We start from the raw sequence: 27,195 nt of genomic DNA, 5'->3' as shown, positions 1-27,195 counted from the left end.
TTGTAGGTACTTCCCCCAGTTCACCCAGACCTCCCACCCGACAACAGATGAGTCTGATATTCTGCAAGTTAATTAGCAGCCGGTCATAAAATAGATGCTATTGCATTATTTACTGTACTAAAGAGTGGCAGCCACCCCCTGAACATTCAGCAGAGCGGTAGTACAAATACTCGGCATTTCCCAGCCTGACCTGAACATAGGTGTAGGCCCTAGTCTCAGCCAGATCCTCTGTGCTTACTTTCTTTTCATGATGGCTGCCATGTGCATGCAAGCTTGTGAACAGATGTGGCCACCAAACAAGACGTGGGTAAGCCATGGCTTGCTTACAATGATGTAATTACGTGCCTGGCACCTCCCTCCTGAGCTTGCATGACACCAAGATGCAGCACCATAACAATACTGGTTTTCTTTCCTGATTGTTCAGCCAGTTTGCCACCCTTGTCGTCATCCCCCCCCCCCCCCCCTCCTCCTCAAGAGCCCTGGTCCCCAGTTTTCTCACCCCTGCTCTAGGCTCGTCCCATCCTGTCCATGAATGGGGTTAGATATCGAGGCAGAGTGGCTTTTCTTTGGCCCTGCTGTCTGCTCCAGTCTCATCCCTGCAGCGGGCTGGAATGGACCACAGAGTTGTTCTGTGCTTTGTCCCCTCCTGGGATGGAACTGGATCAGGAACCAGAAAGCTGATTCAGGGAAAACAAAGTGAATCCTTTATGAAACGTTATCGTAGCATTAAAATCCACAACATGCCTCAGCTCCAAAGATCAGGAGTTTCGATTTAGGTCACTCACCACCCCCTGCTTGCCTGCCTCTCAGCTCTAGTGCTCCCTTTTGATCTTATTCCTATGTCTCCTTTCTTATGTCACTGCCTGCTTTACTATGTTTAGAGCAGGCCTGGATTTGCCAACAGGCACACTCGGCCTGTGCTTGGGGTAGCAGGCCAGCTGAAGATGTATTGCCCCCCCCAGCAGTGCTGAATCGCACTCAGCAGCAGCAGCAGTCACTGTCTGTCCATAAGCACGGGCCCTCCAGCTGTGGGAAGCAGGGTGCGCGCGCGCACATCTGTTAGGAGGGGGCGAAACCAAGCAGCACCACAGGTTCAAAGTCCACGGCTGGCACCGCGGACGGGAGTGGGGTGGCGGAAACGTAAGGCAGTTTTAGGTTGGGATAGCTCAAGTACTATTTTAATGTTTTTTGCATGAGCCCGCCCAACGCTGGACAGAAAGGGGGGGGTTAGGGAGAATAAGTCGGCTTAGACTCAGAGAGCGCGCCAGGCAGGGGGCGCGGTGAGGAAGCGGACGGGCCCGGAAGGCGGAAGTGGCTGCAGCTCTGGCTCCGCCCCCACCCCCGGCTGTTGCGCTCTGCTGAGCCGGGATCGAGCCGGGGGGAGGGCTGAGGCAGGTGCTGGGTCCCTCCCCTCACGGGTGCCAGATCCGGTTCGGGCCGGACTGCAGGTGACCGGGTGCTGGTTCGGAAGGAAGGAAGGAAGGAAGGAAGGGGAGGGGGGGTTAGCGCGCGCCCCGCCTCTGCAAACGTTCTCCCTCCCTTCAGCTATTTGCGTTCAAACGGCCGGTTCCGTCCAGTGCTGGGGGCCAGCATGCAGGAGCCCGGGGCCTCGGAGCTGCCCCGGTACCGGTAAGTCACCGAGCGCCCGGCGCCCTCAGGGCTGAGTATGGGGAAAGGGGGAGGGGTGAGAGAGAGAAGCGTGTTTATGGGGAGGTGGGAAGGGAGAGGGGTCTTGATGTAGGGGGATGGGAGTGATGTGTTTATGGAGGGGTCTGAGGGGGAAGGGGGAGGTGTGTTTATGGAGGGGGGCATGTGAGAGAGGGGGGAAGGGTGAGATGTGTTTATGAGGGGTGGGTTTATGGAGGGGGGGAAGGGTGAGGTGTGTTTATGGAGGGGGGTATGTGAGAGAGGGGGTAAGGGTGAGATGTGTTTATGAGGGGTGGGGTTATGGAGGGGGGAAGGGTGAGGTGTGTTTATGGAGGGGGGTATGTGAGAGAGGGGTAAGGGTGAGATGTGTTTATGAGGGGTGGGTTTATGGAGGGGGGGTTTGTGGGGGGGGAAGGGTGAGGTGTGTTTATAGGGGGGGGAAGGGTGAGGTGGGTTTATGGAGGGGTATGTGAGAGAGGGGGTAAGGGTGAGATGTGTTTATGAGGGGTGGGTTTATGGAGGGGGGGAAGGGTGAGGTGTGTTTATGGAGGGGGTATGTGAGAGAGGGGGTAAGGTGATGAGATGTGTTTATGAGGGGTGGGTTTATGGAGGGGGGATTTGTGGGGGGGGGAAGGGTGAGGTGTGTTTATAGGGGGGGGGGGGGAAGGGTGAGGTGGGTTTATGGAGGGGGGTATGTGAGAGAGGGGGTAAGGGTGAGATGTGTTTATGAGGGGTGGTCTGAGGGGGGGGGGGAAGGTGTGTGTGAGGGGAATGATGTATACAGTGGTTTGCAAACGTATTCAACGCCCTGAAAAGGCAGCAGATTTGTGTGGATTATATATATGACACTTACATAGATTGTTCCAGACAGTATGTTTATTGCAAATCAGTATGCTCTTAAAGTAATTCATTATCTTTCTGCATTTTTTGTAAACTAAAGTTAACTGAAAAATGCTGCTTGCATAAGTATTCAACCCCTTCAGGCTAGTACTTGGTAGAAGCACCTTTTGCTGCAATAACAGCTTTAAGTCTTTTGGGGAAGGTTTCTACCAGCTTTGCACACTGTTTGGGAATGATTTTTGCCCATGTTTCCTGGCAGATTTGCTCCAGGTTGTTCATGTTGCTTACGGACTGCAGTTCACTGGTGCCGACCAATGGCAGCGGTAGCCCCTGTGACATAGTAAGGGCAAAGGGCCGTCGGCGCCATTTTGATTACTGGCAGCCTGACAGCCCAAGCCAGTAGATCGCTCCCGGACCCCGCTGGACCACCAGGGACTTTTGGCAGGTCTTGGGGGGTCAGGAGGGGGGGGGGGGTTTGTTAGATTTTTAGTTTTGTTTTTTTTATATTCGCTCCATAAGAGACACATACATTTTCCCCCACTTTTGGGGGAAAAAAAGTGCATCTTATGGAGCGAAAAATACGGTAATTCATTTAAAACAAATTGAAGAAAATTTTTTTTCACTCGGCGCATAGTTAAGCGCTGGAATTCATTGCCAGAGGATGTGGTTACAGCAGTTAGTGTAACTGGGTTTAAAAAAAGTTTGGATAAATTCCTAGAGAGAAAATCCATAAACAATAAGCAATAGTAGCATGAGATTTATTTAAAGTTCGGGTACTTGCGACTTGGATTGGCCATTGTTTGAAACAGGATACTGGGCTTGGTGGACCCTTGGTCTGACCCAGTATGGCATGTCTCATGTTCTTATCTTTCATCTGGGTAAACGTGGAGCTTCCACAGCACAGGGATTGAATACTTATGCAAGTAGCATTTTTCAGTTTTTAATTTTATTTTAAAAAAAATGCAGAGAAATAATGAATTGTGACTTTGAAAATTTCCTTTAAGAGCATACTGGTTTGTAATGAACATACTGTCTGGAACAATCTGTGTAAGCGTCATTTGTAATCCACACAAATCTGCTGACTTTTTAGAGGTGGGCATCTTATTCATTCAGGCTTTTCTTGTGTTGCTCCTGTTTTGAATGCCTGGATATACTCCAGGTAGCATTGCATCTCCCCTCTATAACAAAAAAAAGTGTATTTAATATTAATAAAATGGAATCTTTTTTTTTTTTTTTTTTTTTAGTACTGCTAGGCATGATAACTCTGGCATCCCACCCTCACCAGGACAGCGTACGTGTGTTCCTCACTGCTTGTGGGACCGAGCATTAGAGATGGAAAGATTTTTCAGCAGGAACACACCACCTTTACTTTTTTCTTTCCTAGTAGAATGACTTGCTCATGATCGAAAACCCAAATGGCAGTGAAGAATAATGATGCCATATCCTGGTATCAGAAGAAGGTGAGATTTCAGTGTCTCTGGGCACCAGTGGGGATCCCATGGTCACACTGAAGGGGCTTGCTCAATAGTGGGAGTGCTCACGCACCTGCAGAGCCAGCACTGATATGTCCTTGCCACGGCAGACATGCAGCACTAGGTATGGTGCAGTGGACACCAGCTCGCTGACACACAGTGCTTCATTAAAACATTTACCTGCATCCAGACACAACATCCAGGCCAGCAGGACATTGGGTTTGAGCTAGCTGTATTCTTTAGTTAATTAATAAAATAATCTTTCTTTTTCACTTGGTATTGAGTGGTTGGGCTCTGTGGTTTTCAGTGACTTAAAGTTAATTTACTAAAATCTGTCCCATTAGGGCTAACTCAATGACATTGTTGCGCAGTGCCGTGTGGCGGGACCTGGGTTAGATTCCCAGATCGGCCAGGTGTGGGGATGCTGAGGATGAGCCAGTCCCAGGCATTGCACACCTGGTGGCCAGGTTTAGGGTCCATGAGTCGGGGCTCTGGAGGGAGCACCGGTGTGTGGCCCCCAGCTGAGGAAGGTGGTGGTTGTAGCTGTGATTGGACTAAAGTGAACACACGATTCAGAGAAGTGCTCGGGGAAGATGGTTTCTGGTTTATTTTTTCCCATTGCTGAAAATTGTGAAAGTAACGGACCCAGGCATGCGCTTTCTTCTAGATTGGTGCTTATGACCAACAGATGTGGGAAAAGTCAATCGAACAGACTGAGATAAAGGTACACGATTAACTTGTTTTCTGCATGCATGGGGCCTGGGATGTAGTGATCACACATCCTCATGTCCTTGTACGATATACAGTGTTCTCATGCACGACCCGCTGCCATATCCTGCACACGTGCACGCGGGATGGGCTACAGGTGCATTGGTGCCTGTTCAGACACCAAACTTGTCTTATTTATTTATTTTATTTATTTATTTAAAATTTTTATATACCGACATTCATCCAGGATATCATATCGGTTCACATTGTAACATAAACTGGCGCTAGGCATGGCGCTTTACATTGAACGATTAAAACATGCGAACAAGGTATTAAAAGGGGGTGGGAGATAACATGGGAAAGTTTGCATTAAATTATATTATAGCAACGTTTGCAAATATATACATATGTACAATGGAAAAAGACTAAGAAGTGCAGGCAGGCTAGTGAGGGAGAAAGGGGAGGAGGAGAGAGGAGAGCTGAGAAGGAGGGAGGAGCGGGGAAAGTAGAGGGGAGAGTGGAAGGTGGATATAATGGATAGGAAGAGTGAAAAATTAGGTGTATGCTTTAGCAAAGAGCCAGGTCTTAAGCTTCCGCTTGAAAGATTTGAGGCATTCCTCTTGCCGTAAGTCAACTGGCATTGTATTCCAGAGGGTCGGCCCGGCTATAGATAATGCACGGGCTCTCGTGGAAGTAAGTTTGTAGAGTTTAGGAGAAGGGATAGGCATGGTTGCAAGGTGTGCATGTCTGGTAGGCTTAATAGACTGGTGTAAATGGAAGGAATCGTTAAACCAATTCATTTCAGGGTTGTATAAGGCCTTATGGATTAGAGAGAGCGCCTTATATTGTATGCGGGAAGCTATTGGAAGCCAATGTAAATCTTTTAGAACAGGGGTAATATGGTCATGTTTACGTAAGTTGGTCAATATCCGGGCTGTGGTGTTTTGCAGGATTTGAATGGGATGGATGGCATTGTTGGGTAGGCCGAGAAGTAGGGAATTGCAGTAGTCAGTCTTGGCGAAGATTGTAGTTTGGGAAGGGAAGTTGGTTCGGGAAGGGAAGGGAAGTTGGTTTTAACGGCCAGTTTTTCATGCACCAGAGACCCTAGGATGTCCAGCAGAGCAAGCAAGCTTTCACTTTATTTTCTCTCTTAGAACAATGAAGCCAGAGCTGAGCAGCATCTATGCGACATGTTCATTCCGTCTGCTCTGCTCTGTTAGCAATAAGAACACGGTTGCACGTTTGTACGGCAAAGAGCATCTCCCCCCATCTAAGGAAGCATATCTAGCCTTCTGCTTAATATCCAACAGGCCGATGCAATATCGGCGCGCGTTAAACGGGCACTCGTAACTGAGCGCCCGCTTTCTTAATGTGCACCGGTCTGCTTCTCCCGGGCGACTAATTTAATATTTAAATAGGCTGCCACGGTAAAAAGGAGGCGCTACGGAAAATTGTATGCCCCTAGATCCTCCTAGCATCAGGCGCCCAGGAGAGACGGCTGTCAGCGGGTTAGGAAAACGGACGCTCAATTTTACAAGCATCTGTTTTCCTAACCTGTGCACAGCCACAAGTTAGCAAAATGGATGCTCGTTAATTGAGCATCCGTTTTCCTAACCTGACCTCCGGTAGCATTTTTTTTTTCCTCAATATTAAGTCAGAGGAACTACAAAAAAGCACGTTGTTTTTTTTTGCACTGGGGGTAATAGCGAACAACCTCATCAACACGAATTTACATGTGACGAGTGATGTTAGCTACGCGCTTGACTGGACCTGCATTTTGAAGCGCTAATCTCCTTATTGCATGAGGGGTTTTGGACGTGCGTCCAGAGTGCATGTAAACCCGTGTGCTTGGCTGAGCAGACTGTATTGCATCGGCCTGCGAGTGTGAGAACCGTGGATGCTCGACGTGGCCTCACAAGGAAGCTTTAAAGGTGTTCTGACTAGTATTTATATCTGTGAGAAACCAAAGTTAAACTTATAGATGGACTTTTTTTTTTTTTTTTTGTTAACCTCCAGGGCTTTAATAATAAACCAAAAAAGATGGGGCACATAAAATCGGACCTTATAGATGTGGACCTAGTCAGAGGTAGGTGCGATCTGTGCAGAGAAAGTGGATTTCAGGTTACAGGCCTGCCCCAGGGGACGCTTTGAATAAATGGTGTGCACCTTGTGGGCTCAGGGGGTGGTAACCGTGCCAGAACCTCTAGCAAAAGACTTGGACCCCCCGGAAGGCAGGAAAGCCTTGGAGCGGAGGCACAGAATCAAGGTCGCTGGCTGTTCTAACTAGGGAAACAAACCAGAACAGCTGGGAAATCTTTTTTACTTTTGAAGGGTGGGAAAGAATCTCCCTTAACAGTGATTTATTTTCCTTTAATCTCCATCGATACCTTTAGTTGTAACAAAAGAGAGAGTCATAAAAATAGAAACACGGCACCATGGATAGTTCTGTCCTTGCTTGCATGCGAAGGAATTGTGTGTGTTGTGATGGTTAACAAATAAAGCAAACCGTCCTTTGTGCAAAGAAAAAAGAAAGTAGATCTGTTGTCCTCGCGTATTAACTATGCGCCGGGTGGTATTGATCAAATGTCGTGTGATCCGGGCACGCGGAGAAAGGAAGGAAGGGTTGCAGATCTAAACAGTGAGAATGCACAAAGAAAGAAATGCATTTCATGGCCATATGCAGCTCCGAAATCTTGCTGCATTGCTCCAGTGAAGAGTGCTGGCTAATGAAGTCCATGGCTGTTTTTGCTTGGGGCTTCTAGTTTGGGGGGGGGGGGGGGGGGGGGAAGGGGAGCTGGCAGGCTGTCCCAAGAGGAGATGCAGCAGGAAAATATATGCTTAGGTTTTTATTTTTGCCTTTTCAGGGTCCACGTTTGCCAAAGCAAAGCCTGAGAGCCCCTGGACGTCTCTGACCAGGAAGGGAATCGTGCGGGTTGTGTTTTTCCCCTTGTTCAGCAAGTGGTGGATCCAGGTCACCTCGCCTTGTGTCTTTGCTTGGCTGCTGCTCCTGTACCTCCTACAAAGTAAGATCCTAGGGCCAGGTGAGGCAGGGTGGATTTATTTCTGCCGAGTGGCGGAAACAGAGGTCAGTCAGGCAAACAATACAGCATGTACGAAGAGAGCTCTTAATCTAGAAAATCTTCATGTTTCTTGTCTAGCTCCTTGTAGCAACAGAGAAACGTATTACACTAGTCCATCGTAAATGGTGAAAGCACAGGTATTTTATGGAAGTAAAATAAAATGAGTCCAGTAAACTAAACAAATAAAAGGGAAAAGCTACCGTTTCTGTTTATGGCACAGCTGAGTGTCTCTCTCTCATGTACAAGACGTTGGCCTGGCTGGTGATTTCAGCCCTTTGCTTGGCACAGTGTGCTTGGGCTGTGCCTAACCCCGGTAAACCCTCCCCCACCCCCGGGGTTATTAAAAGCGGGTTGGAGGCCATGCTCCCTTCTCTGACTGAGCTCGAGCTGGCACTTTGTTTTAGGAAGTGGCAAGAGGGATGCGACTGTGCGTATCTGAGTTCTGTCGGCAAAGACGTTCGGTAGCCATTTATGGGGCAATTTTGAAAATCGTGCGGGCAGGGCGAAGGCTGAGGGCGCTTTTAACAGCGGGCTTTCCACTCTCTTCTGAAAGGAAGAGTCCTGACCCACCTTCCCTTTCAAAACTGTCCAGAGAAGACATCGTACTGCTTTTTCTGGCAAAAGCAATGCGTGCAGTCTTTGGAAATAGCAAAACCACCTGCACTGCTGCCAGCCCGAGATCACCGCCCCAATTAAGTGTGTGCGCGGTGGAACCACTCCTTCCCCTTCACCCACACCAGCAGTGCACAGAAGGATATTTCAGGCTGAATGCATGGAAACGAGCGCAGAGAAAAAGCAGGCAGTGGCCACCTCTGCTCCTTCCCCTAACACAGGAGCAGTCATCTCCCGTCCGCAAGAGCTCCTAACTACTGGGCTTTTCAGGATATCCCTAGTGAATATGCATGGGAGAGATTTGTGGACATGCAGATCTCTCTCATGCATATTCATTAGGCTTCTCCTGAAACTCCCTAGCAACACATCCCAAGAGTTTATAGTTGTCACTGATTGGCAAAGGTAAACCTTTTATCTTTCAGTCACCGCAGTCGTGTTGTATTTCATGGTGCCTGTAGCTCACCTGAGCGAGGTGATGAAACCAATGTGCCTTATGCTTCTGCTGGGAACCATCCACTGTCAGATTGTATCCACGCAAGCCACCAAGCCTTTGGGAAAACACAGGGGCAAAAGGAGAAGGTGAGGCCTAGAACTGATGGGCTTGGAAGATGCTTTTTGCAGTGGTGGTTGCGGAATTAGGGGTTTCCCTCCAGGAGGACGGGCTCTTAATGGCAGTGGATGCCCTAGCTGGAGGACTTGAGGGCCATGCGTATTCTTTGCTGTTGTGGAATAAGTTTGCAAGCGGGATATGATGGCTAAACTGGTTCAGATGTCTTCTTTTAGGGTACATGAACAATCAAGTTGGGGACACAGCATCCTGTGTGCAGCTTAGCATTGTACTGAATACCTGGAATGTCTCCTTTATGTAGACATTTATTTAGAAAAGGGGAGATAAACTGCAACCTTCAGATCATGAGAAGATGCCATACTGGGTCAGACCAAGGGGCCAACAAGCCCAGCATCCTGTTTCCAACAGTGGCCAATCCAGGCCATAAGAATGTAGCCTGTGATTACAGGAAGGGGAGGGGGGGGGGTGCTCAAATTCCAAAGACAGCATATTGGACTTTCAGAACCAGGCCTGATTTTCACTAAGACTAGGCGAGGAGGGGGGTGTCTGTCTATTTTGCCGTACAGCTCTCAGATCCAGTCTTGGAGGTTTTTACGATCTCCACAATGAATATTCATGAGCTAAATTTGCATGTATTGCATTGGACCAGTTTGAATGCAGCAGTTTGCATTGAACTTGTGCTGAATGGAAGGTAAATGAAGCTTTTTCTGGTTTCCCTTCTGTTTTTAGGAAGTTGCGCAAGTCAGCCAGCGGGGATGCGACCACTAGCCGCAGTAAAGAAAAGCAGGCGTCGTTCTCTTCCAGCCTTCTGCAGGCTTTGCGTTACCTAAGGTGGGACACGTTCACAGCCTCCCAAACCCAGCCCTTTGTCACAGGGAAAATAACCAAAGCACCTGGCAAAAGGATGGCCTGCCAGTGCAGACAGACGTACAGACGCCCAACCCCACCCCCCACACACCCGCCCTGTTCTGCAAATCTGGGTTGGAAAACCTTCCTGAAGCTCTATCTCTGCATGTCTGGTAAGGTTCCCATCCACAAGGCCGACAAAGGACTGGAAGGGTAGTGCAGGTAACTGCAGAACCCAGCTGTGCCCCCTCACCTTTGCAAGGAAGCGCAAGATTTGGATTCTGTTAACTGCCGGTAATTTGTATACCTAAACTTCTGAGAGGAAAGTTACAGGAAAGCGGGTAATTTAGATGTTTTTTTGTGAGGAGAGGCACTGGCAGGAGCTGGTGATGTGTCCTGGACACATCCTGCTTCTCTTCAGCCTATTTAGGGAGCTACAAAGGGCATACATGATCTGAGAGGCCGTGGTGGACAGCCTGAGATATCACTGCAGGCCACGTTCCTAGGGTGGAATGGGAATTTTGGCAGCACCGTGTGGAGCTGCTGTCTGTGAGGAGTGTTACTCCTCTTTCTCTCTCTTTCCAGCAGACCAGGAAAGGTAAAGTTCAGGGAGAATTACCTGGGCACAGGAGATGCTGGCTTATACAAGAACAGTCCCAGGATTAAGGACCGGTTTCAGCATCCCATGGAGAGAAAACCCAGCTCGGATGCACAAAGGAGACTGGTAAGGTTACAGCTGCCATGTGCAGAGAACCAGAAAATTGCAAAGCTCTACATTTTGGCAATATCTAATTTTGTTTTTTAAAGCCCCAGGCATGGGCGCTTGCCTCTTTAGGGAGAACTCTCTCCTCTTTCTCACAGCTTTTGCCATTCACAGAGGCCCTGAGCCATGCATGATGGGGAAAGTAGCAATAGTTCCCTGTACGTACCTGGATCAGTCCAGACTCCTGGGCTTTGCCCCCCCTAGCAGATGGAGACAGAGCAGATATCAAAACAAACAAATAGGCAGGTGCCACCTACAGTCCGGCAGTGTTCCTCTGTCTCCAGCAGGTGGTGGAGGTGCCACCTACAGTCCGGCAGTGTTCCTCTGTCTCCAGCAGGTGGTGGAGGTGCCACCTACAGTCCGGCAGTGTTCCTCTGTCTCCAGCAGGTGGTGGAGGTGCCACCTACAGTCCGGCAGTGTTCCTCTGTCTCCAGCAGGTGGGGGAGGTGCCAAACCTACGGTCTGCGCTGTGTGCTTAAGTTCATTATCTTGTGTTTAGTTAGTTTAGGGGACTTCTTTGTCTTTTGTTGCTGGATTATTTCAGCTTTATTTAAAAAGAATATAAAAGAAAGGAGCTTGTGGCAGCACAGTGGTCGTTAGGTTCTGAGAGAGCCATCCCTCGCTGGTCTGAGGCAGCTGCTTCACAGGGTCGAGGGCCCTACTTATCTTCTCAGCAGCTTGGGTGCGACACCGGGGAGCCAGGCTCATTCCACCTGAAGGGATCAGCACCTTGGACCACGGCCGGGCAAGTTTTGCTTTTGTTTTCTCCCGCACCGGCGCTCTCTCCTTCATTCCCTGTCGCAGCGCGGTATTTGCCTTTCGTTTTGCTGTTTATTCATTGAATTTTCTTTAATTTATTTTGTCTTTATTTTCCTGTCACGACTTGATGCTGCGTTCGTCCGTTTGCCACGTGTGTGGGTCGGTCCGCGCGCGGCTGTCCAGGGAGGGCCTTTGCTCGGCTTGCATCCCGGGGGGAGGGGAGGGGCTGTCGGGAGCCCTCCCCAAAAATATTAAAATGGCAAAACTAGTTAGATCAAAGTCTGCCCCAGTCCCGATTGGGACGTCTGCTGCAGTTCACTCTGAGGCTGATCAGTTCCCGTTCAGCATGGGAACGGGGGACCATTTTCCAGTCATTCCGGGTTGGGTCTAGTGCAGCGTTGGGGGAGGGGGTTTTACCTCCTCCTCTTTCTCCCCAGCAAGGTTTCCCAAGGGACAGGGAACCTTTACAGCCTAATTCCCCTGCAATGGAGGAGAGCCTCGAGAGGGCATCTGACTCCTCCTCTTCCTCTTTTTGTCACAATTTGTGTTATTGCTTCATAAAGCTTACAAGGAGAGGAAGTTGGGGAAGCTGCAGTCTGGTAAAAAGGTCGTTTCTCAAGGATTTAAGCCCTCTGCTAAGAAAAGGTCTTCCTCTAAGGGAGGCATGGAGCCTGCTCAGCCTAAGCGTCCCTGTCGGTCAGGGGTTCCCCAGATTACTATGGATACTTCTAGGCAGGATTATGATCCAGATGACCTAGACCTACTGCCCAAGCCCCCACAGGGGGTGGATGTAGACCCTGATTTACAGCACCAAGGCACAATGCGAAGGGCACATGCTGCGGAAGGGGATGACCCCAAGGTGTGCACCTCTTTAGAAAGGAGGAGTTGGGTCCCCGTATTCCTTCTGTTTTAGCTGAACTGGGCATTGAAGGTCCCCCTGAGGAATCTGAACTGGGTGCTATGGATCCAGTGTTGCTGGGTCTGAGAGGCCCTGCTTCTTCCTTTCCCTTTCATTTCTCGGCTACAGATTTGCTCTTCCGGGAATGGGATACCCTGGACCTGGGATTGAAAGTGTGTAAAGCCATGGACAAGCCATATCCTCTGCCATCGGATGCTTTAGAGCTGCTTTGAGTACCCAAGGTGGATGCGGCAGTGTGCACTGTTACCAAGAAGACCACGATCATGGTTACTGGAGCTACAGCACTCAAGGACCTGCAAGACAGGAATTTGGAGGTGCAACTTAAAAGGATTTTTGAGGTTTCAGCACTGGGAGTGCATGCGGCTATTTGCAGCAATTTTGCCTTACGAGCGGGTCTCCACTGGATTCAGCAGTTGCAAGCTAACGCCACCTTATCAATGAAGAGGCGGCCCAGGCAGGTCATCTGGAAGCTTTGGTGGCGTACAGCGCGGATGCACTACATGATCTACTGCACACATCGGCCAGATCCATGGTTTCAGCTGTCTCAGCTCATAGGCTCCTCTTTTATTTATTTAACATTTTTTATATACCGATAGCAGTTTACACATCGTACCGGTTTACATGGAACAAAATGGAAGGGCGTATCCTTTACATAGAACAGTGATAAAATAAATATTGATAAACAGAATAAACACAGATAAACAAAGTAAAAATGTAACATCAAATGCTAACTTTGGTTCAGCATTTAAACCAGGAAGAAGATAAATATATATACAGCTTATATAAGTAAGAATAGCATATTTACATTGCGATTAATTTGCAAGGGGTTCAGGGGGGAGAGAATTAATTAGACAAGAGATTAAAGAGTAAGATATAAGATCTGGAGAGGGGAAGAATAACTAATGGGTGAACAACTGAAACAAGTTGGGAAGGGGCACTTAGGAAGCAAAGGTAAGTCTATTGACGGTAGCCGAGGCGTTGAGGAGTTTAGGTGAAGGCCTGCTGAAACAGCCAAGTTTTTAATTTTTTTAAAACTTGGGTGTAAAGAATTCATAGAAACATAGAAACATAGAAACATAGAAATGACGGCAGAAGAAGACCAAATGGCCCATCCAGTCTGCCCAGCAAGCTTCCCTCATTTCTTCTCCCATACTTATCTGTTTCTCTTAGCTCTTGGTTCTAATTCCCTTCCACCCCCGCCATTAATGTAGAGAGCGGTGGAGGAGCTGCATCCAAGTGAAATATCTAGCTTGATTAGTTAGAGGTAGTAGGAGTAGTAACCGCCGCAATAAGCAAGCTACACCCATGCTTATTTGTTTTTACCCAGATTATGTTATACAGCCCTTATTGGTTGTTTATCTTCTCCCCTGCTGTTGAAGCAGAGAGCTATGCTGGATATGCATCGAAAGTGAAGTATCAGGCACATTTGGTTTGGGGTAGTAACCGCCGTGACAAGCCAGCTACTCCCCGCTTTGTGAGTGTGAATCCTTTTTTCTTCTCCCCTGCCGTTGAAGGTATGCTGGATATGCGTGAAGTATCAGTTTTTCTTTTCCCCTGCCGTTGAAGCAGAGAGCTATGCTGGAAATTCGTGATGTATCAGTCTTTCTCCGATGCCGTTGAAGTAGAGAGCCATGCTGGATATGCGTCGAGAGTGAAGTATCAGGTACATTTGGTTTGGGGTAGTAACCGCCGTAACAAGCCAGCTACTCCCCGCTTTGTGAGTGCGAACCCTTTTTTCTTCTCCCCTGCCGTTTAAGCAGAGAGCTCTGCTGGATGTGTGAAGTAACAGTTTTTCTTTTCCCCTGCTGTTGAAGCAGAGAACTATGCTGGATATGCATTGAAAGTGAAGTATAAGAATGGAGTGATCAAGCTAGTTGAAAGGCATCAGGAATAGAGGAAGGTGGAGGTAGTAATCTGGATATTTGGTTTGGGGTAGTAACCGCCGTAACAAGCCAGCTACTCCCGTCATTGTGAGTGCGGAGTTCGTGCGGCATAGAGTACCAGAGGGTAGGGCCGGCCAAAGTTAACGCTCTTTTATTAGTAGAGGTAAATTTGATGAATTTCAGGGAGGGTAGGTGCAACGTTCCTTGAAGGATAGTTTGTATGGGTCTTGTTGAGACGTAAGGAAGGAAGGGGGGATTGAGCCAGTGCGTGTTTTCATTTACAATAGATTTATGAATGAGGGAGAGAACTTTGTGTTGTATTCTTGAAATGATTGGTAGCCAATGCGACTCTTTCAGGATGGGGGTGATGTGAGAAACTGGTCGGTTTGGTCGTGTGGATGTCTCCTCCAAGTCACAGCTAGGGTCCTTGCCCGTCAAAACAAACTACTTTTCGGTAAAGACCTGGAAGATATGATCCAATCTCTGGGGGAGAATAAGATTTCTAATTTCTCCTTGAGGTTACGAAACCAAGCGAAGAGCAGTGCAGGACACTTTGCAATGACTTCTGCAACTAGGGGCCATCGTCTCAGTGCCTCCGGAGGCAAGAAGGAAAGGCCGTTACTCCATTTACTTCATGTGCCAAAAAGAGGGATCCTTTCGGCTCATTCTGGATCTGAAAAAAGAAAATAGATGTCTCCGGGTCCCCCAGTTCGCATGGAGACGCTCTGGTCAGTCATTGCTTCGGTGCGCAAGGGAGAGTTTCTAGCATCCTTAGACCTCACGGAAGCAGATCTTCATATAGGCATTCTGTCAGACCACCAGAGGTTTCTTCGGTTTTCGGTACTGGATCAGCATTTTCAGTTTCAGGCTCTGCCCTTCAGTCTAGCCACAGCGCCCAGGACATTTACCAAGTGGTGGCAGCCCATCTCCACAGGGAAAGGTTGCTGGTGCATCCTTACTTGGATGATTGGCTGATTCGTGCAAAATCGAAAGCACTTGCCCAGGAGGTGATTCAGAGAGTACTTCAGCTTCTGCAATCGCTGGGCTGGGTGGTCAGTTTCGCCACCCACTCAGTCATTGGAGTATTTGGGTGCTCTATTCGACACTCAGCAGGGCAGAGTTTTTCTTACCATGGAACGCATCTCCAAGCTGCAAGTCCAAGTAAGAGGTTTAATGCTCAAGCACCCACCCAGAGTCAGAGATTAGTTACAGGTTCTCGGGTTGATGACTTCAACGTTAGAACTTGTACCCTGGGCCTTTGCTCATATGGGGCCTTTGCTCATATGAGGCCTTTACAGTCCGCCTTGCTTTCCCCGATGGAACCCAGTCTCCGAGCATTTTCATCTACCTTAGCGAAGCAGGACCCGTTTAACATCCAACCGACGGAGATCCCTGCCAGTGGGGCCCACAAGTTCCACCTCAGAAAATGCTGGGAGCTCTACCGACTGATTGACGTGGAAGGAGGTAACCACCTTGGGCAAAAAGGAGGGCACAGTCTTGAGAGAGACCCCAGAATCGGAGAATCGCAGGAAGGGCTCCCGGCAAGACAACGCCTGGATCTCAGAAATTCGCCGCGCAGAGGAGATAGAGACCAAGAAGACGGTCTTAAGCATAAGATCCTTGAGCGTAGCGTGGCATAGAGGTTCGAAAGGAGCCACACAGAGCGCCCGAAGGACCAGTGGCTCGAGAGGGAGGACGAAGATGTCTAACACACCCGAGAAACCGAACCACGTAGGGATGACTCGCAAGAGGGTGACCGTCCACGGGCCCTAGGAGAGAGCCAAGCGCAGAGACCTGAACGCGGAGCGAGCTGAACGAGAGGCCCTTAGAAAGACCCTTCTGGAGGAAAGAAAGAATCATTGGGACCGAAGCAGAGCGGATAGAAGTAAAAAAATTCTTTTAGGAGAACAGTTATATATAATAAATCATCCAAGTAAGGAGTACGTTATATATAATATATTATAATTATAATGTATTGCTCACCCCCTTGTTTATGTAAACCGACATGATACGAACTGCCGTGAATGCCGGTATAGAAAAACACAAATAAATAAAAAATAAAAAAAACAGTGATTTCTATTATTTGGAGGACCATGCAAAGAAAGGTGAAGCTGCATCTACTTTAGTAAAATGGATTAAGGAAACTTTCTACAGTATATGTATTGAAGGGTAATAAAGTTCCAGTTATACTTAGAGCCCATTCCACACAAGCATTGTCTTCATCATGGGAAGGGAGGCAAATCCCAGGAGTCTGGACTGATCTGGGTACGTACAGGGATGTACGCATACTATCCATTTTGCTGCGTGTACTATAAAGTCGGCAAGGCACACTCATACTGCCGAATCAGAGGACATGAATGCACATCCCTAAGATCTAGTAAGAGCTGTGACAGCCTTGTCCTTGGTCTTTAGTTCTGCTGTTCTAACTTCAGGTGCCTTGATGTTCTGTCGCCAGATAAGTTCCCAGCGGTCAGGCAATGACATCTCGGATGAACTCTCGAGTGATGAGGACACTGAAGCCAAGAAACAGATGACCTTCCTGCACCAGCGCGTGGGAGGGGCTTCAAGCGACAACAGCTGCACGCTAAAGAACCGAAAACCCTGCGCCACTTTAACTTCCCAGAAGCTTCAGGTACATTGATGAGCCGGATGGACATCTCCCGCAGCTTCCTTCAGTTTGGTGCTGCAGCCGTTCTCATGGTTTGTGTTTTCCTTTGTCATCCACAGAAGGGGAAGCAAAGAGGTTCATACTGGGCTCGTCTGATCCGCGATTCGGATAGTCTGGTGGAATCCGAGCAAGAGTCTGCGGCTTATAGTCAGGTAACGCTAGATTGTTATATTGCAGTAGGCACCGTGGCCCCATCCAAGCCTTGTTCCAACTGGATTTTGCTAGGCGCAGGTGCAAATACTATCATGTGCAGCATCCTCATAGGGTTATAAGGCCATTAAGTTGGCACCATTGACCTCGGGGGCAGTGGTCGCAGTGCCACCTACGGACGTTCAGCACCATGAGTATCATTGCAGTTAGTGTGCCCCCCTGTTAGTTACCTGCAGTCATGCTAACACCTGCTCCAGATTATTGTACTTTGCTGCTGTAGAGTGACATCAGGCAGGTATTGTATTAGTGGCAGGGCACGGTACCAGCAGAGTACTGTTGGAGTCTCCTGTTTACCTTCTTGCTAATTCTTCACTTTTAAAGATGACCCCTGATTTCTTGCCTTCAGTTTTTCAGATAACGTGCAAGGGAAGGGCTTTTCCCAGTCCTGGAGTGGCCCCCTAGCCAGTTGGGTTTTTGGGTCATCTACAGTGAATGTGCATCTGAGAGATTTCCGTACAGTGGAGGCAGCGCATGCAAATCTATTTCCTGCACACACGTTGTGGCTGTCCTGAAAATCGGAGCGGCTAAGGGGTAACTCCAGTGTCTGCTTGAGAAGACACAGTTTGTATCCCGGTTACGTTGACCCTAAGCAGGAAACAGAAGCCGTATCTGTTATCACAGCGTGGTAACTGCAGGTTATTGTAGCGTGCGCTGTGGAGAGAGGAGTTTCTAATCTTCCTTTCTGTGTGGCAATAAAAAAAACAAAAGGAGAAACTCTCTCAGCTTTGCTAGAGCAGATGTTGCTTTAAGATTCTGCCCCACTGGACTTGTCGTTCCTGCTGCTTTTACAGAAATGGGAATTACAAATCCAAAAATCGAAATTATTCCAGCCTATCCCTGCTGATCCTGACGATCTAGAGCCAGTTGGTAACATTGTTCATAGCACACAAGATCTGTGCCCAAGTTAGAGCTGGGCGGGGCTAGGCAGCCACACCCAATTTGTTTTGTACAAATTTTCTATAAGGGCCAAAGGAACGCTTTGCATTATTAATCATCACAGCTGCGTTGGCAAACTGCTTCTCCCGCAAACATTGTTCATGTTTTCAGAAACCAGTTCTTGATTCTTTTGTTTTTTTGCTCTTCCTTGTCAGCACCATTCCCTCTCCCCCCTTCCCACCCTTAGCTGAATGGATTTCCTTTGTGTCCTCTTAAAGGGCTCCAGGTCTGGTATCAGTGGCAGCTCTAGGAGCTGCAACGTGTCGGGCAGGGACTCTGAGAGCACACGGCACGGCTCGGAGACGGAGGACATGCTCTGGGAGGACTTGCTCCATGGGCCAGAGTGCCGCTCCTCCTGCACGAGTGACAGCAGGGACTCTGACATTCCCAATCCTCCGCTGGGGGGCAAGAAGGACCTGAAGGAGGATGTGTTCCAGCAGGTAGGATGGCGGGGGCTGAGACATGGAATAAATGTATCCCATCCCTTACACAGGACCACTTCTCTTCAGGTTTCCAGTGGAGGATTGGTTTAAGGGGGGAGATACCAGCAGTAGTAACAATTTAGACCTCTGGCACAGCTTGGCCATGAGGATATTAGAGGCCTCACTTTGCAAGGACAGGGTCTTCTGGTCCAGCTCCTGACTGTTGAAAATATTGCACGATGCGTTGGAAAGGTTTCATGGCCTGGATCTCTCTCCACAGAACCATCTGTTTTGGCTTCAGCACACGAGCCCGGCCTCTGAGAAAGTGAGCGCCATTATCTGGGAAGGGAACGAGTGTAAAAAGACTGACATGTCTGTGCTGGAGATGAGCGGAGTCATCATGAAAAGGGTAGGGATGGAGGGGCATCCCGTACCCACAGATTCTCACTGCCTGTAAGCCGGCGGGTGGTCAGCATGGAAGGAATTAGTTGCAGCTTGGCACCCACTGACTCTGCTGGCAGTCTGGACACTGAGACCAGAGCAGAGTTAAGACATGGCTGTGCGTGTGTGCGGGCGTGTGTGTGTGTGTGTGTGGGAGTTTGCACTGCATCCTTTTTCATTTGATTTTTCACTGGGTCTGCAGGTTAGCACCTATGATCATGGCTCAGGATATCAGATCGTGGGGAATCTCCTCACCCTCGGCCTGGGAGTCTGTCCCTTCCTTTATCGGCTGTTTCTGCAGAAGGACCTGGAGCTGCTCCCAGACATTTCGGCTGAGGACCTGCTGCTGATTTACTGTGGGGCTCCGCCGAGCCCCCTCCTCATTGCCCTGTCGACCATCAACTTGGTGGAGCACGTCTGTCTGACCTGGATCTTCTTCTTCATGATGTGCGTAGCCGAGAGAACGTACAAGCAGGTTGGTATTACTTCTGCACGCATCTTGCTACTTTTCTGGAGCTGAATAACTTTTTTAAAAAGGGCTATGCAAGCAGAAAATAGAATTTAATTTTACACACTAATCCTTCCTGGCGGGAGGGTTAAGGCTGTCATACCAGTGAGGTTTTATTTTCCTCATAATTTTGTAAGAATTCATTACTTTTCACTGTAGGATTGAATGTCAAATCTTTCATACAAAAATGCCAATGGTAGCAAATCCTGCAAAGTAAATAGCTCATTTCTCACCCCCAACTTCTAGAGGAAGATTGAGGAAAAGCGAGAATGGAGAATGGAAAAAAGCCCAGTTTTTCACACATCCCCTAATCCTTGTTGACTTGTCTCCCCTTTTAGCTGTTTTTACCTCTGCTAACAACGAGGTGTGAAGATGGTGGGTCTCCTTTGTTCACGATGGACTGAAGGGTCTGTGGTGAACCTTCCACCTGGGACCATTTTCCCCCCCTGATGTCATTCAGAATACATAAAAGATGATTTGTGTTAAGCTCCACATAGGCTTTTCTTCCTAACTCTCTTTCTGTAACCCAGTCATCGCAGCAGCTGTCCTTGACCAGAAGGTCACGGACCATAACTCCCTGCAGAGCCCGGTGCACGTACATCAGAGTTAGGTCACTAGAGGTCGAGTCCGAGCGATGGCCCAGGCTCTGCAGCAGCCCCTGCCTTGGTCAGCCCGAGGAGCCTAGGTCAGGGTCAGGGCTCCTACAGGGCAGCCGCTGAAAATCCACCACTACCGGAAGGCCTCAAGGTCAGCTCGTTTAAAACCTGCAAGGGAATACCTTTCGGATTAAAACAGTTTTGTCGTCTACTCTCTCTCTCTCTCCATCCCTTGCAGAGGTTTCTGTTTGCCAAACTGTTCAGTCACCTCACCTCAGCTCGAAAAGCCAGGAAATCCAAAATCCCCCACTTCAGACTCAAGAAAGTGCAGAATATCAAGAGCTGGCTCTCGCTCCGCTCCTACCTGAAGGTAAGCCTGGGCTTTTAATCCAAACTATATTATTGACAAGCCCACTTCCCTTGTACCGGCTCTAACTCTGCAATTTATAATTTAATTTTGGAAACCGTGCCATTACCGATCCATAGGGGCCATCTGAGCCCCTGGCCACTCTTCTCCCTTTACCACCCCCCTGCTGAGAGCATGCACTAAAAACTCCTCCTCCAATTCTGTAAAATCATCAGGTTTGGGGAAGGAATGCTGGGGGTGCCCGACATCATCTTCCGTTAACGTTGTGGGTTAAGTCCGAAGCTTGCTTTATTTTCCAGGCCATTCCTGGACTCCCAGCTGTTGCATGATCTCCTGAGGGTGGGGTTTGTTTTTTTTTTTTTGTCTATTTATCATAGGGGCTTTCATGATGGTCACCTTACAAACTCTGTGATTTGTTTGCCTATGTTTTGCACACACTGCTACGTTTTTAACCATAGTATGTGCTATGCGGAGTTAACCGCGTTGGGTGCTGCTTTAGTGGTAAAGGGATTTATGAAGGTAAGAAGGATGATATCCTGGGCCGCAGATTCCAAGGTGGCACTAAACGTTGTGAGAGCGCCCCTCTCGTGCACAGGCCATGGGTTTATTTTGTGGCTGTCTGCCATGTTTTTTGCACAGAGACGGGGGCCTCAGCGCTCGGTGGATGTCATGGTGTCTTCGGTCTTCTTGCTAACCCTCTCCATCGCTGTTGTCTGCTGTGCACAGGTAAAGCCTTGAGGGTTTTGCATTTTTATCTTGCTCTCCCAGGTGGGCTGCCTGGGGGAGGCGGAAGTCTCTCGGTGGGGGGGAGGGCCGGGCCATGAGAAACTTTCCTTTTTTCTCTCTGTTGTTCCTAGGTTCTGCACGGCCACGCAACATTCCTAAATTATTATTATAACTGGGAACTTCTGATCTGGGAAGCTGCTCTGCTTCTCTTCCTATTGCGGCTGATGAGCCTGGGGTCTGAAATCAACAAGAAATACAGCAACACCTCCATCCTGCTGACTGAGCAGGTACTGAAATGACCGTCTTGGCTGCTTTTATTTGTTTTTTCCTTACTTTATTGTAAGTAGTTTTAATTTACATCTTAGCCTGTCCTGTTAACCCATTAGTTCCTCTGTAGTTGGAGCTTTTGGCAGGGGAGGAGGGGACTGAAGTCCTAGCTGGCACCTGAACTTAGCCGGTCCCTATTTCAGGGCAGCAGACAGCCAGTGAGTCCGTCCGCTTGGCATTGAGGGTGAGGGCCATGGAACCAGCACAGCCCGAGGTTTATAAAAGCAGCAGGGGGGGGGGGGGGGGAGGAGAAGCCTTGCCAGCATCTCAGCTCATGTAAAATGTACCTTCAGTGGCCGCCATGCAGGGCTGACAACTGTCTAGAAGCTGGGTTTGTAGCCGCTTGCTTCCTGCTCATTTCTAAAGTAAGCCATATTTTCCAGGGGGAGGGGAGTTTTATGGCCGAGTGCTTCCGGCTGCCCCTTGTTCTGAAACGGGCTGAGATTTCCAGCCATTACCGCATGAATGGTTTTATTAAGCCCAAAGCGTATTCTGCATCAATATGCTCTTGGCTTTGCACTAGAGTGAATAGTGTTGCAACAGTCCACGACCCAGGTTAGTTTTGTGCCATTTTTTCTTCTTGCTTTGAGGATTAAGAGGTTTAATTTGATTTGGAGAGCACTAAGTTTACATTGCAGCATCCTCAGGGCTTTGGGTTTCAGCATTTTTAGTGGCCAGCTGCATCAGAAAAGCAGCTCTGCCAGACTCCGAATAAACAAAAGAAAACCAAAGCCAGAGGAACTGGGTCCTGGTGCACTTCCTCCAGAGCAGCAAGGGCAGGCCAGGCCTTGCCCTCCCATCCCACTCCTGTCACCGTTTTCTGCTTTCTGGCAGATCAATTTGTATCTGAAGATGGAGAAGAAGCCCCATAAGAAGGAGCAGCTCAACTTGGTGAACAACGTCTTAAAGCTAGCGACGAAGTTATTAAAAGTAAGTGACAGGCAGAGAATCCTTTTGTATTGTGCTTCTCAAATCTCAATGCCTCTTCTTTCTGTGACTCAACTTTCCCAGCATTGGTCTCAAGCTGGATTACAGTAAATTTAAACACAGGCATTAGAACAGCTTAGAGTCATTTTGGAAAATGATCAAATAAGAGCCAAGAGGCTAATTTTAACTGATATGGTTGTGTGTGTAATAATTGTAATAAATCAGGCTCTTCCTCATAAAGCTGAGTTGGTCCTGCCTTTTACCCCATCGCATGCAGGGAACTGTACTCTTGTCATCTTACAGGTGAATTTTGAAAGACGTTATGCATGTAACATACTATTGCAGGAATTTGCAAAAGCCCCTTACCTGCATTAAGCGCACGTGACATGGATAAAAGCTACTGCCAAGTCAGTGGCATATATGACCATATAGCTCCAAGTCCAGGAGAACCAGCTGAGGCAGCCCTCGCTTTGCCCCACTGCATGCAGAGAAATACGGGGCCAGACTTTCAAAAGCATTTACAACTGGGTTTTACCTGTGGCAGTGGGCATTTGAAAGTTGCTACAATTCTACTGCTGGGGGCCCAGAGCTGTCGTTCCCTTTGAGGTTTGACTGCAGCTCGTGCCTGGCGCAGTAGGAAAATTGATATCCATCACAGAGGCTTGCTCTGTCACTTGCATTCCAGTTTCAGAAAACTGCTTCAAGCACATAAAAATAAATAAATACAATGTTCTTTGCATCTGCAAATGAGTTGCATGGTTGTTCCAATTTAAAGGTGGGTCCTGTAAACTTAAACCAGCCTGGAAGGCAATGATGCAGAGAGATCATGAGGGAAAGGCAGGCTGTGCTACCCCCTGGTTCTCCCCACGCACCGCTGCGTCCCCACCTTCCTTCTGTGCAAGCATCATGACATCTGCTAGGAAGTAAGGTTAAACCCCCCTGAAAAAGAGCGGTCACATAATGGTTTTGGTGGCTGGGTGGGGCCCATAAGAGGAATTATTGAAAACGAATAGGAAATGTTTATTTATTTATTTATTTATTTATTTATTTTGTATACCGACATTCGATCGAGATATCACATCGGTTTCCAGAAAACAGGTTGAATAGAGCCGGAACTGCCCTATTTTACATTGTAACAAGAGAACAGTTGATTAAACAATAAATATAAGGAACATTGTAACATATGAATAAAATTAAAATTAAATATTAGATGTGGGTATATAGAAATGGCATATAGCCTATATACAATATGTACAATATGACTTGGTTATGAGTAGGGTGGGGGACAGGGAAAAGGGAGGTTACGAGAAGGGTGGGGGACAGGGAAAAGGGAGGATAGAGAAGGGGGGAGGGGTTATGCGTTCATGCAGAGTAGAAGTTATGCGGTAAGGCTTTCAAGAGCGTTTATTATAGGATGTTGGGGTTCAGGAGGGAATGCTTTCAAGAACAGCCATGTTTGAGCTGTTTTTTAAAGACTTGCGGTGAGGGTTCGTTTCTGAGCTGTGGGGGGAGGGAGTTCCAGAGGGTAGGGCCAGCTATTGTAATGGCTCGTTTGCGTGTTGTATTGAGGTGAGCATTTTTAAGAGTTGGGATGGAGAGGAGACCTGAGTTGGTGGATCTGAGATTTTCTTTGTGTGAAATATGGTTGGATGTTGTTGTTTAGCCAGACCATTCTGTTGTTGTTTATTTTTTTGTGAAGAAGGGTGAGGGTTTTATACTGGATTCTTGTGTGATGGGCAGCCAGTGGAGGTCTTTGAGAGTGGGTGTGATGTGGGAGGATTTTCTGTGATTGGTGATAATTCTGGCGGCGGCGTTTTGTAGAACTTGGAGGGGCTTGATGTGGATTTCAGGAAGTCCAAGGAGGAGGGAGTTGCAGTAGTCGAGTTTTGAGAAAATAATTGATTGTAGTACTGTTCGGAAATCATGCGGTTGGAGGAGAGGTTTGAGTTTTTTAAGTGTTTGAAGTTTGAAAAATCCATCTTTGATTATATTGGAGATGTGTCGTTTAAAGTTGAGTTGGCTGTCGATGGTTACTCCTAGGTTTTTTGTGGATGGTGTGAGTGAGGTTCTTGATAAGTTTGGCATCCCAGTGTTGTTTGCGCTTCCTGTGTTGTTTGAGGGGGTGCTCTCGAGGGGGGAAGCGGGACGGTCGTCCTGGATGTGAATGATTTCTGTTTTGGCTTGGTTGAGGCAGAGAGATAGTTGTGATAGCAGTTGAGATAAATCTATTTATTATTTTCTTTACCACTGGCTTCAGCTTTTGGCATCATTTTGTGATAAATGTTGACAATCACTGTTGTCAGTGTGACAATGTTGACAATCACTAATGTCAGTGTGTGGTTTGTTTTTTTTTTTTGCTTGCATAAAAGTTAAATTTGTTTTAGATTAGAAAAGGCCATGCCTATTGTATTTATACATCCAGGGTAACTGGCTCCTAGGGTTAGAGGGGCATTCTCCTGGTTCATGGATAATGAGGAACTCACGCAGCTTTAGCGCACGTTCCTATATTTTTAGTAAGACAACGGTCATGCAAGGTGGTGGAAGTCTTTGGGTAACACAGTCTGTCTGTGCTGTGTAAGAGGCTTGTTTTGCAATACCATCTTTCCACATTTAGCTGTTTGTACAACTTGAAATAATTATTTCATCACAATTAAGGTCTGCTGTAAAAACAAACAGCCTTGTACTGTGATGTTGGGCTGAGTTTTCTTTGTAATTAATTTAGCTTTCATTGATAAGTGCTTGTTACTGTTTTGCCGAACAATAGGCTAGGATTAGTGTATCCCCTTTATACTTCCTCAATGCCAGGCTGCTGCTTCAGCCTTATTAGCTGGGCTCTTTTGCTTACCTCCGTGGTTGCCAGCATGACTTAGCAGGTTAAAATCCTGTCTGTCCATTCCAGTCTCCACCCTGCATGTTCGGAGGGGAGAGACCTCTGGTAGTTTTGCTCAGTTCTGGCCTGTGGCTCCCACCTGTCTTTTAAGTGGAGGTAATCGGTCATATACCTCTGCGTTTATCTTGGAGTTGAAATTGCAATGGTGCTCTAATCCACTTTTTTTTTTTTTTTTTGCTAGTATTGACAAGTGGGAGGACAGTCGGCCTAAAAATCTGGCCATCCTCTGTGTGGAGCAGGGTAGGAATTGCTGTAGCATTCTTAACAGCTTATTTTTATTTAATATAGGAGCTAGACACCCCCTTTCGGCTCTATGGGCTAACTATGAACCCGCTGATCTACAACATCACGAGGGTGGTGATCCTGTCTGCTGTGTCGGGGGCTGTGAGCGATCTCCTTGGCTTTAATATAAGAGTAAGTAGCACGTCCCCCTCTCCTGTCTATCTCGCAGCGAGGTTTGTGGTACTTTGCCCTCCATTAACTCCAGTGTTTGCAATATTGAGACAATCTTTTGGCATTCGTTTTTATTTCATAGCTGACATTACCCCTTACTTCTACACCATAATCACTTAAGAGTAAAAAGCTAACGTGTAGGTTGGGGAGTGCATTCTCTTGCTTTCACAGACTCTCACCACGCAGCACTGGCTCGCTCCTTGCCCATAATCCCCTTCTCAGGGGAAGACTTTTCACAACTACAGGGCTAAAAGCGTGCTTCTAGGAGGAATAAAAATAATCTGCTTTGGAATGGCTTTTTATGGTGTCAACCAAAAACAGAGGTAGATTATCACAAAATGATGCCAAAAGCTGAAGCCAGTGGTAAAGAAAATAATAAATAGATCATAAATGATAAATATTATAAAAACCTTTAATGGACAAGTTAGGTAAACAATGTAATACACGACCCAACATGGCCATGATCTGCCAGGAATGGAAGGGTAGGAGAGAGGGAGGTGAAAGATGGGAGAAGATACAGTAAGTAAGTGGTGCCATTGCTAGAAAGTCTCATCCCATGCACCCAGCTGTGGAGCGTGAGCTGTTTGACACCAGACTCTTGCAGGGAAAGCAATGGGACAATCGGAATGACAAGGCCATGCATGTCAGGGGGGGGACAGAACCACAGACTGGATCAGCCTGGTTTTATTGAGCTGGTGCTGAGGTGGAAAATCATATTCCCACAGCATGGTCTCCCAAACAGTTTTCTGATGTTTTTCAATGTTTATTCCTTTCCTCAGCTATGGAAAATTAAACCATGAAGGGGGACTGAAAGGAGAAGGGATGTTTAGCACCTGGTGGAGAAGTACCAGCTCGCTCCCCTTCCACCATCAGCACTTCAGAGCACCCTCTGCCACCACATGGAGCTGTTCCTGGAAGTTAGAAACAACAGACAGCGCCGGGCCGCATTGCCCTCTACGTAACAGTTTAAGATAAGTTTCAGTGCAGCATTGCTAGAGGTGGAGATTTGTAACTCTGCCAATAAAGCTTGAGCAGTTAGCAGGAGGTGAATGCCACCTCAGCATGCAGCAGGGTCAAGCAGACTGGCTTTACCGTCACTAGTCAAAGGGGGGACAATACCCTGCTGAGCACATTAGCTGGATAAACATGCCACTGACTATCTGCACTAGCCCGATCAGTTTATCTGGCTAACTTTAGGCTGGTGTGGCCACTTTGATTGAAGGGGGCAGTGTTCTACAGCCCCTCCTTGTTGGGAGCAGCTGTAACTTTTTATGCTAGTGCAGAGAGAGGGAAAGGAGACTGTGTTTCTCTTGCACAGACCACGAAGCCTGGCATAAGCATGATCACACATGGGTGCTAGTGAGACTGTTTATCCCCTAAACCAGACCCATGTACGTGGACCCCCTGCTGCAAACACATGTCATGGTTCATCATTTTGTTAAGGGATTGCAAATCTTGCCACCAGGCCTGGTTAACCTCTTAATTTATTATGCAGTATAATTTATTATGCAGTATAATTAATTTATAAAATGATTTGGGTCTTTTAATGCATTGAGGACCTTGTTAATGCTGCAGCGACTGTGACATAGAACTATTAATATATTAATAAAACCTCATTTATATTCCA

General features: G+C 47.7%; 1 protein-coding gene across 3 annotated transcripts; it reads left to right on the top strand.

Annotated features, from left to right (window-relative positions):
* The first annotated feature begins 1,319 nt into the window (after positions 1 to 1,319).
* On the top strand, positions 1,320 to 27,195 carry PHTF1 (putative homeodomain transcription factor 1). 3 transcript variants are annotated; one of them, XM_029572993.1, is made up of 20 exons: positions 1,321 to 1,629; positions 3,732 to 3,778; positions 3,875 to 3,947; positions 4,627 to 4,683; positions 6,684 to 6,753; positions 7,532 to 7,690; positions 8,782 to 8,938; positions 9,657 to 9,758; positions 10,359 to 10,497; positions 16,553 to 16,729; positions 16,825 to 16,917; positions 18,130 to 18,351; positions 18,614 to 18,742; positions 18,977 to 19,249; positions 20,117 to 20,248; positions 20,885 to 20,971; positions 21,103 to 21,258; positions 22,133 to 22,228; positions 25,404 to 25,529; positions 26,348 to 27,195. In XM_029572993.1, exons 3-20 carry the CDS (start codon positions 3,903 to 3,905, stop codon positions 26,366 to 26,368), a joined length of 2,241 nt encoding a protein of 746 aa, XP_029428853.1. In that variant the 5' UTR covers positions 1,321 to 1,629; positions 3,732 to 3,778; positions 3,875 to 3,902; the 3' UTR covers positions 26,369 to 27,195. The 3 variants fall into 3 exon arrangements, with proteins under 3 accessions (XP_029428855.1, XP_029428853.1, XP_029428854.1); XM_029572994.1 differs by having other exon boundaries at positions 3,732 to 3,947; positions 10,362 to 10,497; XM_029572995.1 differs by lacking the exon at positions 18,614 to 18,742 and having other exon boundaries at positions 1,320 to 1,629; positions 3,732 to 3,947.

This window comes from Rhinatrema bivittatum, chromosome 12 (assembly GCF_901001135.1).
Source record: "Rhinatrema bivittatum chromosome 12, aRhiBiv1.1, whole genome shotgun sequence".
Classification (NCBI taxonomy): domain Eukaryota; kingdom Metazoa; phylum Chordata; class Amphibia; order Gymnophiona; family Rhinatrematidae; genus Rhinatrema; species Rhinatrema bivittatum.
Note: the sequence above shows the minus strand (reverse complement) of the source record. Positions and strands in the feature narration are given on the sequence as shown.

Coding starts and splice junctions, on each gene's coding strand:
- PHTF1 (XM_029572993.1), top strand. CDS start 3,903: ATGGCAGTGAAGAATAATGATGCCATATCCTGGTATCAGAAGAAG. Junction 8,939..9,656: donor CACAGGGGCAAAAGGAGAAG/GTGAGGCCTAGA, acceptor TTCTGTTTTTAG/GAAGTTGCGCAAGTCAGCCA. Junction 22,229..25,403: donor TAGCGACGAAGTTATTAAAA/GTAAGTGACAGG, acceptor TATTTAATATAG/GAGCTAGACACCCCCTTTCG.